We start from the raw sequence: 22,416 nt of genomic DNA on the forward strand, positions 1-22,416 counted from the left end.
AGGCTATAGGAATGCCAGCATTTTCAGAGATGCTAGAAGATTGCCGTAGAGAAGGCACAAAAATCCTCTCAGCCATTGGCCCTGAAATTCTTTATCTCCAAATCAGAAGGAAACACAGCGTTGTCCATTAACAGTAAATTTTTTAAATATAAAGCGCAGACATACTGGGCAGGGGTGGTTTAAAGCGGGTCTGTTTGTAAACTTAAAGGAGAATCCCATGGGCAGATAACTTTTCATTTTAATGCAGATAACTTTTCAGTTTAATGATCGGCTTTATAAACCCAGGTTCTCTCTGGCTGCGGATATCTGTACAGAAGTAGAACATTGCTAGAGGCAGAATGTAATCAGCTGAACCAAAAATCCCATTTAATTTACCCCCCTAAATTGTCACTACGTTGCAGTAAAGTCATTCAACAAAGTGTTGGCTACCTTTAGCTAAGGTGTTTATTTACAGAATCTAAATCAAAACAAAGAAAAAATATGATATAATGGAAGATGTGGACTTTGGAGTCTGAAATATCTGAGTTTAAATCCTGGCTTTGTTCCTAACTAGCTGTGTGAGTTTGGGCAAGTCTGTGTCTCTTCTAAGCGTCGGTTTCTCCATCTGTGAAATGGAACACCTACTTGCCTATTTCACAAACGTGTTGAGAAGTTTAAATCTCACAAATGATCATTTATATCAAGAGTCTAGTACGGTACCTGACGCATTGTAGGTATTGAATACTTAGCAGTTATAATTAAAATATGGATCTATCCCCAACATGTGTGTAATAAAGTTTCATATTATGTATTTTGCAACACTACAATGAGGAAAACATCATTTAGCCCATTTTGCAGATGTTGAAACTGAGTTGGGATCGCTGGGACTTGAGCTCAGGTCCTTCAGCTCCAGGTCCCATGCTCTTTTCATTGCATGCTCTTAACTAGAGATGGACAATGCCATTTTAATGAGGTGTCAGGTCAGTAGGTGGCAGGGCTGGCTGTCACTGGCATTCGGAGGTGGGGGGCAGCAGGGAGGGAAACAAAGGGGTTGAAACATCGCTCAGAGAATGAATGGAGACTTCAAATCACAGAAGAGGTGCCCGGTGGATGCTTCATGCCAGCCAGTAGTGACAAGTGCTGCACGCCCCTGCATGTCACCATTTCCAGAACAAGCTCACAGTGCAATCTGTTCCGCTGGGGGCTTCTAGCTAAGATGCCAGTTCTGATTGACATGTGACTTGTGAGTGTAATTCTTCACCAGCCCTTCATCCAATATGAAGAAACACTACCCCCCAAATATATCACAGTTTACATATATATAAAATTATGCTTTTATTGTCAACACCTTAAGGAATCACCTTTGCAGAATATTTTTGAAATATGCTTTTTTTTTTTTTTTTTTTTTTTTTTTTTTTTTTTGAGACAGAGTCTCGCTCTGTCACCCAGGCTGGAGTACAGTGGCACAGTCTGGGCTCACTGCAACCTCCGCCTTCTGGGTTCAAGTGATTCTCCTGCCTCCTCCTGAGTAGCTGGGATTACAGGCACGCACCACCACACCCTGCTAATTTTTGTATTTTTAGTAGAGATGGGGTTTCACCATGTTGGCCAGGCTGGTCTCGAGCTTCTGACTTCAGGTGATCTGCCCGCCTTGGCCTCCCAAAGTGCTGGGATTACAGGCGTGAGCCACCACGCCTGGCACATGTCAAAATGTTTAAATAACATCTCCACTTGTAGATAGAAGACTGCAGACACGTAGAGACAGCAGATACCCAACCTTTGCTTTGTGTGGCTACATTTAGATAACTAGTGGGCAGCACCTGCCACTGTAGCACAGACTCCATTTTAATACATTTGGATGCCACCAAATGCTCTGGTATATGCAGGAAAGCCAGTGAGAACCAGTCAAAGACATTCTACCCCGTCCAGGAACTCTCTTACCTGCATGGGGCTCAGTCTAAGCCCTGCTTTTGCAGGGTGTGCAGAGAGGCCATTTTTAAAATCTTACAAATGAGAAATAGAATTTAAAAAAATTATAAAGGACACAGGCAAATCAATTCATTAAAAGAAAAAACAGCTAGGATCTCAGTAGAAAAATGGGTCAAAAGCATGCACACATCATGTACATTCAAATAGTTTTTTAAAACCCTAGAAAAAAATTTTAATTTCATTAGTTATCAAATATATATCTAAGACAGTACCGCATTACAATAAGGTACTATTTTTTTGCCAATAAAATTTCCAAATGATTTTTCAATTTTGATGACAATACCAAACACTGATCATACTGTCATCATGAGTACAGATCTTTAGAAAAAACAATTTGGCTGCAGGATATCAAAAGCCTTAAAAATGTTGATATCCTCTGGCCCAGTAATTCCATGCCTGGGAGTCTATCCTAAGGAATTAATCAAAAGTTCAAGAACAAAAAAAAAAGTGTTAAGAACAAAAGAAGGGAAACCATGTAAAAGGTTAAAAATAGGAAAATGAGAAAGTATTCAATATACTCATTAACGGTACATTATTCAGGGGTTAAAATATAGGTTTATGATGATAAATAGAGATAGAGGAAATTCTTACTTCTTTAAGTTTTTAAAACGTGTGTAAATATATATATATATAAAGAATCATCTCAACTGTAAAATGGTTAGAAAAGGAGGAGAAGGAAATACATCCAATTGCTAACAGAAGTCTCTGAGTGATGGGATTATTTCTTACTACCTGCTTTTTTGCATTTTCCATTTTTTCATTACAAAAAGTATGAATTGAGGAAAAGCAACTTGGACTTTGGGGCTGAGAACAAACTTTATCCAATGACTCTGAAGTTATCTGCTTTGCCCAAGTATTTCTGCAGTCACCAAATACATTCAAGACTAGAAAAACAGTACCTCAAAGTCAAATGAGGTGAGTGCCAACAGAGGCCAAGGAGAAAAGTAACAGGAGATCAATAGGGAAAAGACGGAGAGAAACACTTGCTAGCAGAAAACAAACCCACAAACAAAAGCAAAACTGGAGCCTTTCCAATCAGTTCCATCTTTCGGGCTCTGAAGACAAATGAATGGGAACAGGGCTGGCCTCCGATAACCAGGCAGATCCGCAGACCCCGTTTCTTCACACTGCGTGTGGGACGGGCCACAGAGTTCTCTGAAGCTTCTGGACTTAGAATCCCGGGAGAGCATGGCATAGGCTGTGTCCTTGGCACGTCCTTGGTCTTCGTCCATGTGCTGTGGACATCTCCAGTGGACTGAGCGTTGCTCAGTTTTGTAGGAAAAATATGAATAAAAACAGAGCTCCCAAGCTCATGAGCATTTTGCAGCTTGATCTTGTCTAGAAATCTAAGTCATCTTGGCCAAAGCCGTCTGCCCTGCCCACTGCCTTGGTGGGGGCAGGATTTCCGAGTGTCTGGTCCTCTTGAGGGTCACAGCCTTCACTGGCCCCCTGCTCTGGAGACCTTGTGTCTGAAGGGGCCTCTTCTTGCTCAGAAGTGGAACTTTCTGGATACATCCTGGTGGCCTTCCTCTCTGCATGAGGGGCCCCCACGGACTTGGCGTCAGGGCTCCTTGTGTCTCCACATACATGGCCGTCTTCTGAGTCTTTCCACCAGCTGTCGCCCTGAGAGGATGCTCTGGAGGAAGAAGGGCCTGTCTGGGAGGCTGGCTTTTGGTGAGGAGTGTCTCCACCTGGGGAAGGGGGTGGAGTGGGCCTGTCCTCGGGGACTGGGCTGTTGCTTTCAGAAGCCCCCACAGACTGGCCATCTCCTAGACTGACCTGAGGGCTCCCCTTTTTCTCACCTTGAGTTTCTCCTTCCGACTCTGGCTGGGCCTCCCCTTCAGCCTCCAGGGCCTCTACACCTTCTGACTCTGGCTGGGCCTCCTCATCAGCCTCCAGGGCCTCAACACCTTCTGACTCTGGCTGGGCCTCCCCTTCAGCCTCTGGGCCTCGACACCTTCTGACTCCGGCTGGGCCTCCCCTTCAGCCTCCGGGGCCTCGACACCTTCTGACTCCGGCTGGGCCTCCCCTTCTGCCTCCTGGGCCTCCCCTTCTGCCTCCGGGGCCTTGACACCTTCTGACTCTGGCTGGGCCTCCCCTTCAGCCTCCAGGGCCTCCCCTTCTGCATCCGGGGCCTTGACACCTTCTGACTCTGGCTGGGCCTCCCCTTCTGCCTCCTGGGCCTCCCCTTCTGCCTCCGGGGCCTCGACACCTTCTGACTCTGGCTGGGCCTCCTCATCAGCCTCCAGGGCCTCTACACCTTCTGACTCTGGTTGGCCCTCCTCTTCTGCCTCTGGGGTCTCTACACCTTCCGACTCTGGCTGGGCCTCCCCTTCAGCCTCCTGGGCCTCTACACTTTCTGACTCTGGCTGGGCCTCCCCTTCAGCCTCCTGGGCCTCTACACTTTCTGACTCTGGCTGGGCCTCCCCTTCAGCCTCCAGGGCCTCTACACTTTCTGACTCTGGCTGGGCCTCCCCTTCAGCCTCCTGGGCCTCCTCTCCTGCCTCCTGGGCTTTCTCTTCTGCCTCTTGGGCCTCTACACCTTCTGACTCTGGCTGGGTCTCCCCTTCTGCCTCCTGCATCTCCCCTTCAACCTCTGGGGCCCCTACAACTTCTGACTCTGGCTGGGCCTCCCCTTCAGCCTCCTGGGCCTCCCCTTCAGCCTCTGGGGCCTCTACACCTTCTGAGTCTGGCTGGGCCTCCCCTTCTGCCTCCTGCATCTCCCCTTCAATCTCTGGGGCCTGTACAACTTCTGACTCTGGCTGGTCCTCCCCTTCTGCCTCCTGGGCCTCCTCTCCTGCCTCTCGGGCCTCTGCATCTTCTGACTCTGGGGGGGCCTCCCCTTCTGCCTCCTGGACCTCCCCTTCAGTCTCTGGGGCCTCTACACTTTCTGTCTCTGGCTGAGCCTCCTTTTCTGCCTCCGGGGCCTCTACACCTTCTGACTCTGGGGGGGCCTCCCCTTCTGCCTCCTGGGCCTCCCCTTCTGCCTCTGGGGCCTCTATACCTTCTGACTCTGGCTGGGCCTCCTGAGCCTCTACACTTTCTGACTCTGGCTGGGCCTCCCCTTCTGCTTCCAGCATCTCCCCTTCAACCTCCCGGGCCTCTACACCTTCTGACTCTGGCTGGGCCTCCCCATCAGCCTCCGGGGCCTCCTCTTCTGCCTCCTGGGCCTCTATACCTTTGGACTCTGGCTGGGCCTCCCCTTCAGCCTCCAGGGCCTCTATGCCTTCCGCCCCATCACTCTGTCCTGGATCTTGGTCACCTCCTGTCACAGCTTCACCCTGCAAGTTGTCCTCATGCCCAGAGCCCTGGCCCCCAGTTTCTCCCCTTTCACTTATGCCCTCTCCCTCCTGCTCGGCTTCCCCCAGCTCGCTGCCCACACTGGTTTCGCTGTTGTGGATTTTCCCTTCTCTCTCCTGAGCCATTGTATCTCCCTCTGCCTCCCCGAGTTTGGGATCTTTGTCTCTGTCGAGTCTCTGGCTTCCCTCACCATCCTCACCCTGGTCCATTCCAGGCCCGTGGCCCAGCCCCAGCCCTGGCCCTCCCTCCGCTCCCTGGACAGTCCTGGTGCTCGTGGGGTCTGTGCAGGTCCCGCCAGGGGCCACCTCTGCTGCCTCCCCATCGGTGTGTTCTTCCCTCTTCCTCTGCAGAATCTGCTGCAGGTCAAAGGCCTCTTTGATGGGACCTCTGGTTGCCCCCATTGTGGCCTTGGGGGACGCAGGGCTCACTTTCTTCCTCACACAGGCCTCGCAGGGACAGAACTCCTCGCCCTCCCCCTCCTCGCCCAGCTGGCTCCCCAGGGCAGTGCTGAGGGCTGGCTCGTCCTCCAGGGTGAAGGAGAAGGGCCCCAGGCCCAGGGTCCGCTCAGAGAAGGCCGAGAGGTTGCGCAGGCCCCGGAGACGGTGTCTGCGCTGCTGGGTCTGCAGGAGCAGCTCCCCAGTGAGGGCCTCCCTGGGAGGCCCCAGCACCATCCGCCCCGCCCGGCCCTGGAGCTTCTGGAGCTCTCTCTCGGTGCTGTCCTGGAGGCGCCGGGCCACATCCTGCTGCAGCTCGGCCGCCATCTGGTCCAGCAGGTCACTGTCCTGGAGGCCCCAGCGCGCTCGGAGCTCAGCCACTGCGCCGGAAAGGTGGGCCAGGAAGGCCTTCTCCATCTTCTTCAGCAACACGGACACCCAGATGGGGTCGCAGTCCAGAGCCGCTCTGCAGGCCACCGAAGAGCTCCTCTCTGCAGCCCCCAGCGGGGGATGGGCCTGCGTGTGCTCCTGGCCCATCATGGCGGCTCCGGGCGGCTTTTCCAAGCCAGGCTCAAGCTGGGAGCCACTTTGACTCTCGCTGACACTTGGGTCCGTCTCGCTGAGATGACTAGCGGGTTCTGTGGGTTCCTCTGTGCCCTCTGGGGGGCACGGCTCTGCAGAGGCTCTTCCCCCTTCCTCCTCCTGTATTGGGTCATCTTCCCAGGAGCCTTCCCCACCCGGAGAGCCGGCGTCTGACAATTCCTGCCGGCCGACGCTTCCTCCTTCTGGAAGCCCTTCCTCTTTGAGACCCTCTTCAAGAGCCTCTTCTTGCAGTCCTCCTTCTGGTCCTTCTTTAACTTCCTCTAACTGCGCCCCCTCTTCTTGCAGCCCTTCTCCTCCTGTTTCTTCTTTAATTTCCTCTAACTGCGCCTCTTCTTCTTGCTGTCCTCCTTCTGTTCCTTTAGTTTCCTCTGACTGCGCCCCCTCTTCTTGATGCCCTTCCTCTTCTGTTCCTTTAGTCCCCTCTAACTGCAACCCCTCTTCTTGCAGCCCTTCTGTTTCTTTAGTTCCCTCTAACTGCGCCCCCTCTTCTTGTGGTCCTTCTCCTTCTGTTTCTTCTTTAATTTCCTCTAACTGCGCCTCTTCTTCTTGCTGTCCTTCTTCTGTTCCTTTAGTTTCCTCTAACTGCGCCCCCTCTTCTTGCAGCCCTTCTCCTCCTGTTTCTTCTTTAATTTCCTCTAACTGCGCCTCTTCTTCTTGCTGTCCTTCTCCTTTTGTTCCGTTAGTTTCTTCTAACTGCACACCCTCTTCTTGCAGCCCTTCTCCTCCTGTTTCTTCTTTGATTTCCTCTAACTGCGCCTCTTCTTCTTGCTGTCCTTCTCCTTCTGTTCCCTTAGTTTCCTCTAACTGCACCCCCTCTTCTTGCAGCCCTTCTGTTTCTTTAGTTCCCCCTAACTGCACCCCCTCTTCTTGCAGCCCTTCTCCTGTTTCTTCTTTAATTTCCTCTAACTGCACCTCTTCTTCTTGCTGTCCTTCTCCTTCTGTTCCGTTAGTTTCCTCTAACTGCACCCCCTCTTCTTGCAGCCCTTCTTCTGTTTTAGTTTCCTCTAACTGCACCCCCTCTTCTTGCAGCCCTTCTGTTTCTTTAGTTCCCTCTAACTGCAGCCCCTCTTCTTGCAGCCCTCCTCCCTCTGTTTCTTCTTTACTTTCCTCTAATTGCACCTCTTCTTGCATTGTGTTTTCAGCTAACTGCTCCAGGTTCAAGCTCGCCCTCTGCTCCTCACCGTCTCTTTCTGCTTCATCCTCATTGGTGGCACAAGCACAGGCTCGGGAGTTCAAGAAGGCTGGGGAACAACACTGCTGTTGGTTTTCCAGATCCCCTGGGTTCTCAGAAGTTCTGGAATCAGGCCTCTGGTTGGAGGTTTTCAGGGACAGCTCTGTCCCCTCAGGGACCAGGGCGCTGTCCATGGCACAGGGTACGCTGCTCTCCCCTGAGCCTCCGGAGCCACTGCTGATATCCACACCAGAGGAGGACGTGGGTGTGAAGTTCTCCGTCACGGCTTGGGACCCAAGGTCTGGCAGAGCCTGGCTCCATGTGAGCTCCCAAAGGCCTGAGTCTAACTGGTCTTCCCCAAGGTCGCATCCTGGCCACAGGTCCTTTGAGATGCTGAGCAGCTCCTGGTACCGAGGGGAGTCTTTGAACCTCACTTTGCTGGCAGGAGACCCAAGGTCTTCATCAAAGAACTGAAGACTGGCCAGACAAGTAATGAGGGCCCCGGCTGAGCGGCTGAGTCTCCTGGCCATGGGCCTAGACACTTCGGGCATGCTGCTGGGCCGGCCCTGCTTGGAGCCCATCAGCGCCCTCATGATCTGTGTGGAGGCAGACACCCGACCAGGAAGTGCCCGCAGGCTCACCCCGCAGCTGGCTGGGTCCTCTCTGTCCGCTCCGGCCTCTGCGGGGGCCTCGGAAACTCCCTCTGGAGCTGCCCCTTGGGGAACACCCTCTCCTGATTGGGGACCAGCATCACTACTCCCCGGGAGGGCTCCCTCTGGCTCCAGGTCCTGGCCGGGGTCCCCTTCCAGGGGCTGTTGTCTGGCCAGAGCTGGCTCCCCCAGGCCTTCCAGAGAATGGTCATCCCCAGGGTCCACCTCGGGGCCTCTCAGGCCACCCCCTGCTGCACCTGTGGTGTCGTCCGCCATCTCATATGTCATGAGTACGGGCTCTTCTGGAATGTTGTCCAGCCATTCGCGGACCACAGCCTCTGGAGACGAGCGGGGCAGAGAGCTGGGTGACACACCGCTGGCCTCCTCCTGCCCCTGCGGGCCTCCCCAACTCCTCAAGGTCTCCTCCTGGGACAGCCCCCCAGATCCCACATCCTGGCTGGCACTGCTTCTCCTCGATGCCCCTGAACCGGGCTCCAGGGATGGTGTGGGGCCTGCCTGGTGTGTCCCCTCCTTCTGCTGGCTCCCACCTGGCCTCTGGGCAGCACTTCGGTGGCTGCTACCGGTGCTCCCACAGCTGGAAGAGCGCCTCTGGGGGCAGGGCCGCCCCCTGGGCGGGGTGGGACAGTACCTGCCACACAGCCAGCGGGCCTCAGGGGAGGGTCCCCGCTGGGCCTTTTCGGCCGGCTGCGTCCCAGCCTGTGAGTGGCAGCAGCTTTGGTGGGGGCCCGCCGCCCCTTGCTCAGGCTGTCCAACCTGCAGAATCAAGGGCGAGGAGGGTTGGGGGGTGTCCCTGGCCTGTTCCTCCAGGCTGGCAGCCCCAGATTTTGAGCAGGAGTCAGATGTGTGGGGTGGTGTGGGGTCCGGCGAGCATGTCCTGGACCCCGTGTCCCCTGCCCACCCGACAGAGGGAGCATTGCAGGGGGAGACCCCAGAAGCACAATCTGAGTGTCCTGCAGGAGTGACAGTGGCACTGCTGATTCCCAGAAGGTCCTGGGAAGGAAGAGATCCCAAGGAGGGAGGTCTCAGGTTCCCGGAGGCCTGTGTCCTGGTGCTCAATGAGCTTCCAGAAGATCGTGGCACTGAGCCATCCCGGCAGGCCCTTCGCCGCTCAGGAGGCCTCGGCACTTGCTTGGTTACAGAGGAGTCCAGCGGGCTGTGGGTGTCCTTGCAGTAGTGACACTGCCTGGGATGGCCTCTCGGGGCCACTCGGCCAAGGCCAGGGCTGCTGGGTGAGGACGTCGCACTGGCCCGGCTTCTGTGCCTTCTCCGCTCCTGCTGGGATGAAGCGGAGGTGGAAGGGGTAGAAGAGGCTCCTTCCGAGTCCCAGGAGCCAGAAAGGCCAGGAACCAGAGGCTCCCTCTTCACAGACGCCCCCCTGGCCTGCTCGGTGCCCCGTCCTTGCATCTCTGCCTGCAGATCCTCACTCCTTAAAGATGAAAGACTTGGAGCTGGAGAACCAGGGTTGCCTCCCTTGGTGGCCTCCTGCTGAGAGGTCTCAGCCCTTGCCTTGCCTGGGCAGCCCCGGGGCTGCCCGCCCCATTCGCTGGATCCCTCGTGAGACCCGGTTCTGGCCAACGAGTCGGAAGAAGCCCCCTCCTCACTCCGGGCCCTGGGTGTCAGGCGGCCGCCTTGCTCTGGGCTGCCCAGCCCGGCTCCATCTGTGCATAGGCTGGGGTCCTCACCCAGGCTCCCTCCAGCTTCCCGCTCAGCCCCTCTCTGGGCAGAGGGGCTGCCGCTGTCCACCCTGTCTTCCGGGGTCCTGGGGCAGCAGGAGGAGTCTGGCTCTGAGCCCTCGGGGTGGCCGGTGCTGGAGGCTGGGCTGGCACTGTCCAGGCTGCATCTCTGCCTCCCGGCAGCCCCGTGGCCCCACAGGCCACTGCAGCGGACGTGCTGGGCCAGCCCCCACCTCTTCCGAGTCGCCACTCTCTCTCCCTGGGAGGCATGCAGGGGATTCGTCCAGATTTCATACTTGGGCCCTGGCTGCCCGCCTCGGCCAAAGGCTTCCCCACATCCCACCCTGCAGGGCCGGGGTCCCCACACCCCAGGGTCAGAGAAGCCCCAAGGGTAGCCCTCCCACACACAGCAGAGGGGGTCCACCTCCCCCAGAATGGGGTCTTCCCCGCTGGCCGCCGTGAGGGCGCTGGCCCTGCCCATCCTCCGGGACCACAGGAGTGTGTCCTCGCCGACCAGGTGGAAGCGGACTTTCATCTCCACGGACAGGCTGCCGTCCTCATTCATGCGGACCTTCTTCTTCATGTCATCGCCGGCCACCAGCGGGCCCGGCTGCGCTGGCGTGTCCTGAGGGTGCCTGTCAGGAGCAGGGCCCACTGGGGGGTTGCTAGGAACAGGCCTCTCTGGCGGCTGCGGCCTGCTGCCTGGCCGGGACCGTGAATGGATCACACTCGGCTTAGTCTTTGGCCCCCAGCTCCCTGGCACGCAGTGAAGAGGAAAAGAAAAGAGGAAAAGATTGTGAGCCATGGGGACAGCATCAGGGTAAAGGAATAAAATAGTCATGAGCCTCCCACGACCTGAACACCACCACTGCCTCCAAAATGCACGGTAACAACTGGGCACGGTGGCTCAGGCCTGTAATCCAAGCACTTTGGGAGGCCGAGGCGGGAGGACTACTTGAGCTTGGGGTTTCAAGACCAGCCTGGGCAACTTAGTGAGACACCATCTCTACAAAAAAAATAATAATAATAATTAAAAAATAATTAGCTGAGCACAGTAGTATGTATGGCCTTACAGTCCCAGCTTCCTGGCTACTTGGAAGGCTGAGGCAGGAGAATCCCCTGAGTCCCAGAGTTCGAGGCTGCAGTGAGCTCTATGCCACTGCACTTCAGCCTGGATGACAGAGCAAGACCATTAAAAAAAGAAAAGAAAAAAAAAAAGCATGATAAGGGCAGAGCTACTCTAGAATGACAGTCCACAGAGCTACCAGTCTGTGAACTGGCATCGTCTAGCAAGGAGAACTTGAGTCTGAATTCAATCTCAACTCTGCCACTTACTAGCTGCATAGTTTTTGGCAGAGCCTGTTTTCTGAACCATAAAATAAGCATAATAATATTGATTGGTTGAGTTCGTATTGATGCATGGCTATGCATATAAAACTTCCTCTATAGTTGCTAGCACACAGTAGGCTCTCAAGAGATGGCAGACTTGGCAGGCAGAGTGGCAGTGCCGAGAGCTTGCTCTTGGCCCTCCTCGTACCCACACCCAGCACAGCAGGTGAAATCAATAAACTGCTGCATATGACCCTGATTGTAAACTGTTATATGCTCTGTGATTATTAGTGGTGATTTTTCACCCTCATCAAGCTCCTGGGTTGATAAATGACTTCAGGGAAGGACCTGGGCTGGAGATATCAGGTCCTGCTAGTCAAGCCTGCACCCCAGCCATGAAAAAGAGAAGAAGAAAGGGCCACTGGGGATGCAAAGGAGTGGCTCTAAGAAAAAATGAGTCAGGTGCGGTGGCTCACGCCTGTAATTCCAGCACTTTGGGAGGCCAAGGCAGGCGGATCACCTGAGGTCAGGAGTTCAAGACCAGCCTAGGCAATGTGGGGAAACCCTGTCTCTACTAAAAACACAAAAAATTAGCTGGGCGTGGTGGTGGGTGACTGTAATCCCAGCTACTCGGGAGGCTGAGGCATGAAAATCACTTGAACCCCAAAGGGGGAGGTTGCAGTGAACCTAATTCACATCACTGCACTCCAGCCTGGGTGACAGAGCAAGACTCCGTCTCAGAAAAAAAAAAAAAAAAAAAAGAAGAAAGGAAAAAGGAAAAAAAAAAAAGAAAGAATGAATGAATGAAGCCCCTAAGTGCTTTCAAATTCCATCTCCTGAGCCAACATGTGGCAAGAGGGCAGGGCTAACAGACAGAGGCTGAGCTGATGACCAGCAAAAGAACAGACCCCAGGTGCACATCTGGGCAGAGGATGACTTTACCCAGTCCTGCCCCTCCACAGGGACCAAATGCGACTGGGGACTCCTCCAGGGAGGAGCCCAGAGTAAACTGTCCTTGTGCCTCCAGTGCCTGGCCTACAGTGATCACCGAGCCTGTCCTTGTTGGTGTTTCTGAGCTTTTCACAAAGGATAGTACTTTGTTTACTCACCAAATTTTTCCATTGTCAGACTGCATTTGTTAATTGTGCTTTTAAAAATAAGTGTGTGGTTTTAGAAAATAACATAGTCCAGACTGTGGCTCTTTGGCTGGATATATGGTTGGTTGGATGGATGGATGGATGGATGGATGGATGGATGGATGATCCGTGGTCATGGTTAGTTTTAGTCCTTTTGACCTCCGTGCCGGCCACCACTGTTGTCTGAGATCATCGTGACCCTTAAAGGATGCAGCGCCACACACAGGGCCCATTGCTGCCATGATGTCATGGCCACTGTAGTTGTTTCTTTTTTGAGACAGGGTCTCTGTTGCCCAAGCTGGAGAGCAGTGGCACGATTGTGACTCACTGAAGTCCCAAACTCCTGGGCTCCAATCATCCTGCCGCCTCAGCCTCCTGAGTAGCTGGGACCACAGGCATGTGCCACCATGCCTGGGTAATTTGTTCATTTACTTATTTATGTTTGTGGTAGAGGCAGGGTCTTGCTCTGTTGTCTAGGCTTGTCTTGAACTCCTGGGCTCAAGTGATCCTCCTGTCCTGGCCTCTCAAATTGCTGGGAATATAGGTGTGAGCCTCTGCACCTGTGGTTCTTAATAAAATTTATTTTAGATTCTAGAAACTTCAAGTTCAAGATAACTTAACCCTGTTCCATGTATTTATTTATTTATTTTGAGACATGATCTTGCTGTGTCACCCAGGCTGCAGTGAAATGGTGTGATCACAGCTCATTGCAGCCTCAACCTCCTGGGCTCGAGTGATCCTCCCACCTCAGCCTCCCAAGTAGCTGGAGCTATAGGCATGTGCCATTATGCCTGGCTTATTTTTTTGTATTTTTTTTTAGAGACAGTGTCTCATTATGTTGCCCAGGCTGGTGTCCAACTCCTGAACTCAAGCAATCCTCTCGCTTTGGCCCCCCAAACTGCTGGAATTACAGACATGAGCCACCGTGCCCAACCTCTGTTCCTTTTATATACCAAACACTGTCCTCTCCTATCTTGGTCAAATGTTCAACCCAAGTCAGGTTGACAGTACTGAGAAGGAGGAAGAGGCAAGAGACATCCCAACATTACTGGGATACCCGAGATTTGGGGCCAAAGGGAAGTTTCCTGGATTACCTGGAAGGGTATCCACTCAACCCTACTGAACCACCATCCAGTGCAAATCAGATGGGGGAAACCCAAAAACCAACTCACTGTTTTTGTTTCTTGAAGTCAGCCCAGATAAAGTTTCAGCTTCACTTCTCCTGGCATTTTCCATGGCTGGGGGTCTGAAGGCCTCATGCCCGGCACACACCAGCACAGAAGGGCTGTGCAGCAGAGCCTGCAGCGAGTCCACCTGAGGGAGGAGCGGGTGGGGTCAGGAGGCCTGGGCTGCAGAAACCCCTCTACCCTGAGGCCTGGGGGAGGAAGAATCCAGTCTCACCAGCCCTGTCCTGATTTCTGCACATCTCACTCCAGACTCCTGGTCCAAGGAGGGGTCTTATCCACTCCCCATAACACCTCCATCACTGGCTGGAGGCTGAGGTCCCACCACCATGATCTCCTGCTCTACCTATACCCCTCCTTCCACCACATGTGAGGCCTGTGATCAAAGGGCACTCTGGATGCCCCTGCTGCAAAAGACTTCTGTAGGCTGCATTTCTGCCCACACGTCCACCCTCCAGAATATGTATTCCCTGAAGCAACTGGAGCAGCACGCCCTCCAGCTCCCACAGCGGGGCCCGATTCACTCTCACCCTTTTCCGAAATGGAGGAGCCTCTGTGCTGCCCGACCTGTGTTTTCTGGTACAATCTGAGTCTGTTGCCTCTGTCCCTGCCTCTGCCCAAGTGGAGGCGACAGGGGCTAGGCACCACTCTTCCTACAGGGACCCCTTCCCTTCCAGACTCCCGCAATGGTCTCTGGGCTCCTGACCCTCCCCAGACCCATCAGAATGTCCCCTGCCCACTCCTGGGCTCAGGGCAGGCTCAGGGCAGGATTCCATTCCAGGAAACAGGTTCCTGGACCCAGAGACGCCTGCAGATCTGAGGGTTTGCACTACTGATGGGATTACATTGTAATTAGCAATGCTGGGGAATGTACTCCATCTTTAAAGCACAGAGCACATTCTTTTTCATTCTCTAAAATTATAAGGATATACTCATTAACAAAAAAATGAAAAAAAGAGGGAATATTACATTCTCTTCCCCAAAAAATGTCATAGAAGTGTGTTGTGCACCAGATCTTTCAGCCTAGGTAATTAGACGTTTGTTTTAAATGACGAGGTCCATTTCTTCTTTGATTTAGATTCCTAGTCCATCAAAAATTTCAAACATGACCCAAGTCTATCAATTCATGGATGTAGCCATGCTTCTAGGGAATCAAACTCTCCAAGGAAGAAGAAAAAATTGAAGACTAAATGATGCTCCCATTCCTAGGGAGAGGTAGAAGTCTAAAATCTACAGGAAAAGGAGCATTTTCAAGAATGACTATCCAGGAGGGAACCTGAAAGTTGATAATCATGTCGCAGTCCTTCCTGGGGAGAAATGAGGTCATTATATTTACAGAAACTCTCACAGCTCTGCAATAAGTCTAGGTGAAAATATCCGAAGTCTTTTTCTCCAGTTCACTCATGTTATACCAGCTCTCTCCCCATCACCGCACCCACTAAACTACAGCTAACTGAAGGTGGGGACCTCGTCTCATTTGTCTGTTTATGTGGCACATGCTAGTCCACGGTAATGCATACTAACTCAAAAGCATCCTTGCATTACATCGTAATTAGCAACGCTTGGGGATGTATTTCCATCTTTAAAGCACAGAGCTTGTTCTTTTTCATTTTCCAAGCATTAATGTTGGCTCTATCATTGGTCAGTCATGCAACTAGGGGCAAATTACTTAACCTCTGTGCCTCACTTTTCTTATCTGTCCCAAGGGGATAATAATATCAGCTACCAGATGCAGTGGCTCACGCCTGTAATCTCAACACTTTGGGAGGCCGAGACGGGTAGATCCCTTGAGCCCAGGAGTTTGAGATTAGCCTGGGCATCATGGTGAAACCCCATCTCTACTAAAAAGACCAAAAAAAAAAAAAAAAATTAGCCGGGCATGGTGGTGGGTGCCTGTAATCCCAGCTACTCAGGAGGCGGAGGCAGAGAAGTGCTTCAACCCAGGAGGCAGAGGATGCAGTGAGCCGAGATCACACCGCTGCACTCCAGCCTGGGTGACAGAGTGAAACTCCATCTCAAAAACAAACAAAAAAAAACAACAAACAAAAAAACCCAATAAAATTAGCCAGGCTTAGTGGCATGTGCCTGTAGTCCCAGCTGCTTGGAAGGCTGAGATGGGAGGCTCACTTGAGCCCAGGAGGTTGAGGCTGCAATGAGCTGAGATTGTGCCACTGCACTCACACCTGGGCAACAGAACCAGACCCTGAATCAAATATTAGTAATAGTAATTAATAAATTAATAATAGTAATATCAGCTACCTCATGAGTTTGTGTGGTGCACGCTATGCCCCAGACCAGCTGCTTCTATCCCACTGTCTTTCTGGTGTGCGTTCCAGTACTGCACAGGTTTCTTTCTTTGTTTTGGTTTCGGTGGTGTTTTTTTTTTTTTTGTATGCTTGTTTGTTTTTTGAGATGGAGCCTCGCTGTGTCACCCAGGCTGTAGTGCAGTGGCGCAACCTCCACCTCTCGGGTTCAACCTCCACCTCCCGGGTTCAAGCGATTTTCCTGCCTCAGTCTTCCCAGTAGCTGGGACTGCAGGCACACACCACCATGCCCGGCTAATTTTGAATTTTTAGTAGAGACGGGGTTTCCCCATGTTGGCCAGGCTGGTCTGGAACTCCTGACTTCAAGCGATCCACCTGCCTCAGCCTCCCAAAGTGCTGGGATTACAGGTGTGAGCCACCGCACCTAGCCCAGTACTGCAGAGTTTAGAAAGCTGCCAGCCCATTTCCTGAACTCGCTCGCAGCTTAGGATCTAAATGCGAAATAAGTCCCACGAACTGATGCACTTGCACAGGGCATGAACACGGCAGTGAAGCAGGGGCCATCTTCCTTTTGTTCCTGACTCTTGCCACAAGCAAAAGGAAGTCAAAGATGCAGAGAGGTGTGTGCCGCTGAGATATCAAAAGACGCCCTCGTTGTTCTAGTACCCAACATCTTCCCATTTGGGATCCCAGCAATGGTGGAGTAATTCAGAGCTCAGTCATTCCAGAGGCAACCCCCCAAACCCACTTTCCTCATTTCCTAGACATCCCGGACAGGTCGGTCTGTGACATTCTGGGAATCTTTTCCAGGAACCCAGCCTGTGTTCCTCCAGCCTTTCACTGAATCTCTAAGCATCAAACCCTCTGAGTGTAATTCCTTCTTGCTTAAGATGCCGAGAGAGGGCTGGGCACAGTGGCTCACGCCTGTAATCCCAACACTTTGGGCTGCCAAGGTGGGCAGATCACCTGAGGTCAAGAGTTCAAGACCAGCGTGGCCAACATGGTGAAACCTCATCTCTACTAAAAATACAAACAAACAAACAAACAAACAAAAAAACAAAAAAAAAACATTAGCTGGGCATGTTGGCAGGTGCCTGTAGTCCCAGCTACTCAGGGAGGCTGAGGCAGGAGAATTGCTTGAACCTAGGGGGCAGAGGTTGCAGTAAGCCAAGATCACGCCACTGCACTCCAGCCTGGGTGACAAAGGGAGACTCCATCTCAAAAAAAAAAAAAAAAAAAAAAAGATGCTGAGAGAGGATTCTGTTTCCTGTACTGAAGCATGGATGATACAGTGTATCACATCACAGGTGGCTGCAGGCAATGAACCTTCAAGGATAGGAATCTGGGATTTGTGTTCTCATCTGGTTGATTTGAAGGTGGTGATAAACTGGTGACAATGGGACACTCATAGCGCATGGCACACAGTGACAAAAGGGTTCTTAGGTGGTCCCTCTGATAGTAGAAAGTAGTGCTTCCTGAGAACAGGACTTTGACCCTCCACTGGCTGCCGGGATAGCCTCTTACAATGAGAGTAAGAGCTGCAAGGGCTATGGAGTGGGCTGGCTGCTTCTGACTTTTGAAAAATGGCAAGCTCAAGGTCTAAGCCCTGGTTCAAGGATGACCAGAGGACTTGGGGGCTTCTGCAACTGCTGTCAAAGAGTCTCTTTTCTCTTGTCAAAACTCAAACGCAGAACTGCTTCTGCTGGTGGCTGAAAGACAACTGAACTGGGTGTTAGCTGTTCCATCAAGCCACAAAGCAGGGGTGGTGTGCAGAAGTGGTCCCTGATCACCAGGTGGAGATGACATGGACTAGATCAGGCTCAAGAAGCTTGACTGAGGCCTCAGTTAAGTTGCTCGAGAAGGTGGCTCACACCCCAGCTTATCTCCTCCTGTTGCATCCACCTATGACTTCCTGGGAAATTCCCCCTCCCAGCTAACTGAAGAAGAAAAGATTCAATTCTGGCTTTCAGACGGTTGCACAGAGTATGTTGACATGACCAAGAGTTGACTGCTGCATGACAGACCCGGTTTGGCCATGAAGGGCAGTGGGGAAGGGAAACCCAGGAGACAGTGTGATTTGGTGACTACTCAGAAGAAGCAATGGCAAGAGGTTCTAGAGCAATTTATGGGCAATGGTTAGCAGTTAAATCTGACAATCAAGGGGCTTGAAAGGAAGGGGACTGGAGGATGGGTGACAGGAAGTCCAGAGAAGGACCTGTGAATGGATTGTTGAGAACTGGCCTAGAGGGTAAGAACATTGGTGTCCCATGTGGTTGTTTACCAAAAAGTGAAAATCCTGAGGATACATTGACCAGCTCTGTAGAGTCAATCATCCTCTTCCTTCAGCCACCCCAGGGCATGCTCAGGCAGTTCCTGAACAAAGTGGCACAGAAGCATCAACTAGCAGCAGACGCTCCACTCCATTCAAGCAAACTTGGCTGCCACCTCTGCTCGGGGCCTGATCTGCTAAAGGCAGAGACCAATGATTCGTATCAGACCTTGAGGGATACAGCCAGACCCCTGGTGGAAAGAACTCCTCTGATTTGGTGGCATTCAGCAATCTGTGCCAACTGTAATCCTGCTTCACAGGTAGATTTTGCACCTGGCCATCATCCTTCTCCACCCTCCATGGACTCACTGAACGCCTTGCTCATCCTTGCCAAAACCCATGAAGATTATTTCCACCCAAAAGACTGATTTTATAGCAAAGATGTGAGAAGATGGACTAACACCCATGAAACTCACTGTGTGGCCATGTACCCCATCATGCAAAGTAGCTCTAACTTATAGAACAATGGAATATTCTACGGAAGATTCAGTTTGGACAGCAGCTGGAAGACATCACTTTATGATGTTGGGGTGTCGTCTTACAGAATGTGATATGTGCTCTGAACTGGCAACTGATACATAGTGCTGTTTCTCTGGCGACTAGCACACCTGTGTCTTAGTCTACTACACCTGTGACCTCACTGCAAACATTTGGCTTTCCATCCCAGCAGTTTCAGTCTCTGCAAGCTATAAAGTGAATTCCATGGGTGTTAGTCCACTGTCTCACTTCTTTTGCTACAAAATTAGTTCTTTGGATAGAAGTAAGCTGCATGGGTTATGGCGTGGGTTTGGAGGTCTCAGGACCCAAGGGAGAATGTTCCCCCTTAGAAGACAAAACAGTGGGCTGGGCACGGTGGCTCATGCCTGTAGTCTCAGCACTTTGGGAGGCTGAGGCGGGTGGATCACCTGAGGTCAGGAGTTCGAGACCAGCCTGGCCAGCATGGTGAAACTCCATCTCTACTAAAATTACAAAAATTAGCTGGGCATAGTGGTGGATGCCTATAATCCCAAGGAGGCTGAGGCAGGAGAATTGCTTGAATCCAGGAGGCAGAGGTGGCAGTGAGCCGAGATTGCGCCACTGCACTCCAGCCTGGGCGACAAGAGTGAGACTCTGTCTCAAAAAAAAAAAAAAAAAAAAAAAAGGAAGACACAACAGTGGCCCCATGGAGCTGAAAGCTGAGATGGTCACCTGGTACGTACAAGGCTTCTCATGACAATGAACCAATAGGTAACGAGGAGGTTCTGTGTTGGATGGGGTGGCTGGTTCTGATTGTCCAAGGGGGAAATAGGGCTACTATTACACAATGGGACAGGGAGGAAGTCATCTATTCCACACACAGCCCATTGGCTGTCATGTCCAGGGATAAACATGAACAGAAGACCATGGAAGCCCCATGTAGTGAGGAACCCCAAAGGCTCAGACCCCTGAGGAATATGGTTGGGTCACTCTGCCAAGTACATAACCATAATCAGCTGAGGTGCTGGTGGGAGACAGAGGAACAGGGAGTGGAGAGTGGAAAGAAGCTTTAAACACCAACGATGGCCTTGAAGTAGTCTAATTTTTTTCACAACTCTGCTAGGTATACATATTAATCAATTTCCCTTTTCTTTGCTCTTTATTTCCTATACTACTTAACATAGGGTACTTTGATGGTGCTGAACTACATAAGTAGACCTTGAGACAGATGATATCAAGGTGAGGTTGTCACAGAATAGAAGGGTCCAGTGATAATGTGATTGTGGGGAGAAGGTGAATGTGTTTTTTATTGTCGGAGGGAGAGCTCTATTACTACATGAGGGCATGTTGCTGTAGCTGATGTTTATAATGAAGTTTTTGTAATGATGTTATGATTTTTTTTTGAGATGGAGTGTGGCTCTGTCACCCAGGCTGGAGTGCAATGCACGACCTTGGCTCACTGCAGCCTCTGCCTCCCAGGTTCCAGCGATTCTCCTGCCTCAGCCTCTTGAGTAGCTGGGATTACAGGTGTGCACCACCACACCTGGTTAATTTTTGTATTTTTAGTAGATATGCGGTTTCGCCATGTTGGCCAGGCTGATCTCGAAATCCTGACCGCAGGTGATCCGCCTGCTTCAGCCTCCCAAAGTGCTGGGATTACAGGCGTGAGCCACCATGCCCAGTGATGTGATGTTTAAGAAGTATTGATGGAGTGGTGCATACAGATGTTGAGTAGCAACAGGACTGAATCTTGAGGAGACTGTGAATTAGATCAGTCAACCTCCATCCTCTGCTCTGCCCACCTTTGGTGGAAATTCATGTTCTGCAGAACCTGGAAAGGCAAAAATTACATTCACAAATGTCCTTAAACTCAATAATCATAGCGGCTTCCAGCAGAGGTAGTAGCTTCCTGCACGTGCTGGGAGCCATTCCTGCAGACCCAGCTTCCAATTCACTCTCTGGCTTCCCAGAGATGAAGCCCTCCAATGCCCTGTATTAAATCACTTTCTACTTAAGGTATCTTGAGTAGTTTGTTTCCTGCACTGAACTCCTGCAATAATAGGTTACTGGATAAGACAACAATAAGAGTACACAAGGCTGCTGGGCGCGGTGGCTCACAACTGTAATCCCCAGGACTTTGGGAGGCCGAAGCGGGTGGATCACCTGGGAGGCCGAAGCGGGTGGATCACCTGAGGTTGGGAGTTGGAGACCAGCCTGACCAACATGGAGAAACCCTGTCTCTACTAAAACTACAAAATTAGCTGGGCATAGTGGGACATGCCTGTAATCCCAGCTACTTGGAGGCTGAGGCACTGGAGAATCACTGGAACCCGGAAGGCAGAGGTTGCAGTGAGCCGAGATTGCGACATGGTCCTCCCGCCTGGGCGACAAGAGTTAAACTCCGTCTCAAAAAAAAAGAGTATGCAAGGCACAATGCCTGCCACTTACCACATGCCCACATGCTCTCTAAATGTACCTAAAAACGTGAATTACAGCTGCTTGTTGATTAATTGACTTGACTGAGTGTCTCCATGCTATTCACCTTTAATTAGTAGCAGGGCAATCAAATGCCTCTTTTTAAGGAATAATCTCCCTCTTCCACGTGAGTATTTTGACCTGAGGTCTAAAGAACTTTTTCAAGGAACTGTCAGACCCCGACAGCCTACCTTTTTCCCGCTGGTCGTGTACAGCTGCTTCACAGGAAAGCGCAGGAGATCTGAGGCTTTGCTGAGAAAGGCGGCCAGGTTCCTAGTATTCCTGTGACTGAGAACCACTGTCTGCTGGAGGCGTGGGTCCATGTTCTTAACCAGCAGCATCCTCCGGGGGGTTTTAAGACTCTTCCGGGAGGAGGAGCTTCCTGGGGCTTCACGCCGGCCTTGGATATCCCGCAGCTGCTGAGCAGTGGGACTTCTCCCCTGTGGCCGGCCTGGCCCACTGGGGGTCTTGGGGGGTTTCTTATCAGAGCAGAAGTAGCAGCCACCATCTTCCAGCTGCTCCAGGGCGCTGAGGCTGTGCAGGCCCCGGGGTGTGGTGACGGAGCGCACCCCAAAGGAGAGAGGCACGCGCTGGGAGAGCTCGTCCATGAGGGCGCTGAAGGTCTTAAAGGCGCGCTGGTGAACGGCCAGGCGGACCCCAGCAAACTGCGGATCCCCTCGCTTGAGGAAGGTGATCTTCTTGGCTGGTGTGACCTTGGTGACTGAGGGCGTGCGAGCCACAGAGGGCAGGAGGCACTCACGGTGGCGCGGGGCCTGGGCATCCCTCGGGGTGCTGTTCATGGTGTGGGGGCTCCGGCAGCTGTAACAGGTCAGAGGAAGGGGGGTCAGAGAGCAGCGTGGGGGACTGACATTTCCTGTCTCTCCCCGTCTTTATAGAGGTGCTTCCTGCCCACCCCGAATGTGCTCCACACCACTATGGAGAGGCAGGCGAATCTATTTGGATGGAACAGAAGGAAAGACAAAAGCCGGGCATGGGACAGATCTGAGTTCAAATTCCAGCCCCGTGGATCCCTTGAGCTCAGGAGTTTGAGACCAGTTGGGCAACATGGCAAAACCCCATCTCTACAAAAGTACAAAAATTAGCCAGATGGTGTGCACCTGCGGTCCCAGCTACTTGGGAGGCTGAGGTGGGAGGATGGTTGGAGCCTGGCAGGCTAAGGCTGCAGTGAGCCATGATCATGCCACTGCACTCTAGCCTGGGCAATATAGCAAGACCCTGTCTCAAAAAAAAAACAAAAAACAAAAAAAACAAAAAACTCCATCTCCACCACCTACTCCTGTGTGGCCCAGGTGAAGGATGCAATCTGGATTTTGGTGGCCCCCATCTGTAAAACGCAGCCATAGCCACACTGCATAGTGGTTATGATCATCAGATGAGTCTAGACATGAAAGCACCTGGCACT

At 52.0% G+C, this 22,416-nt stretch overlaps 1 protein-coding gene across 1 annotated transcript; it reads right to left on the bottom strand.

Annotated features, from left to right (window-relative positions):
• Positions 1-3,306: 3,306 nt before the first annotated feature.
• RP1L1 (RP1 like 1) lies at positions 3,307-21,793 on the bottom strand. Its single transcript, XM_050801077.1, is given in 6 exon segments — positions 3,307-3,917; positions 3,920-4,972; positions 5,009-6,632; positions 7,218-10,576; positions 13,458-13,599; positions 21,185-21,793. Coding segments are annotated over 6 exon segments (7,398 nt in total).
• Positions 21,794-22,416: the final 623 nt, after the last annotated feature.

This window comes from Macaca thibetana, chromosome 8, assembly GCF_024542745.1.
Source record: "Macaca thibetana thibetana isolate TM-01 chromosome 8, ASM2454274v1, whole genome shotgun sequence".
Classification (NCBI taxonomy): Eukaryota; Metazoa; Chordata; class Mammalia; order Primates; family Cercopithecidae; genus Macaca; species Macaca thibetana.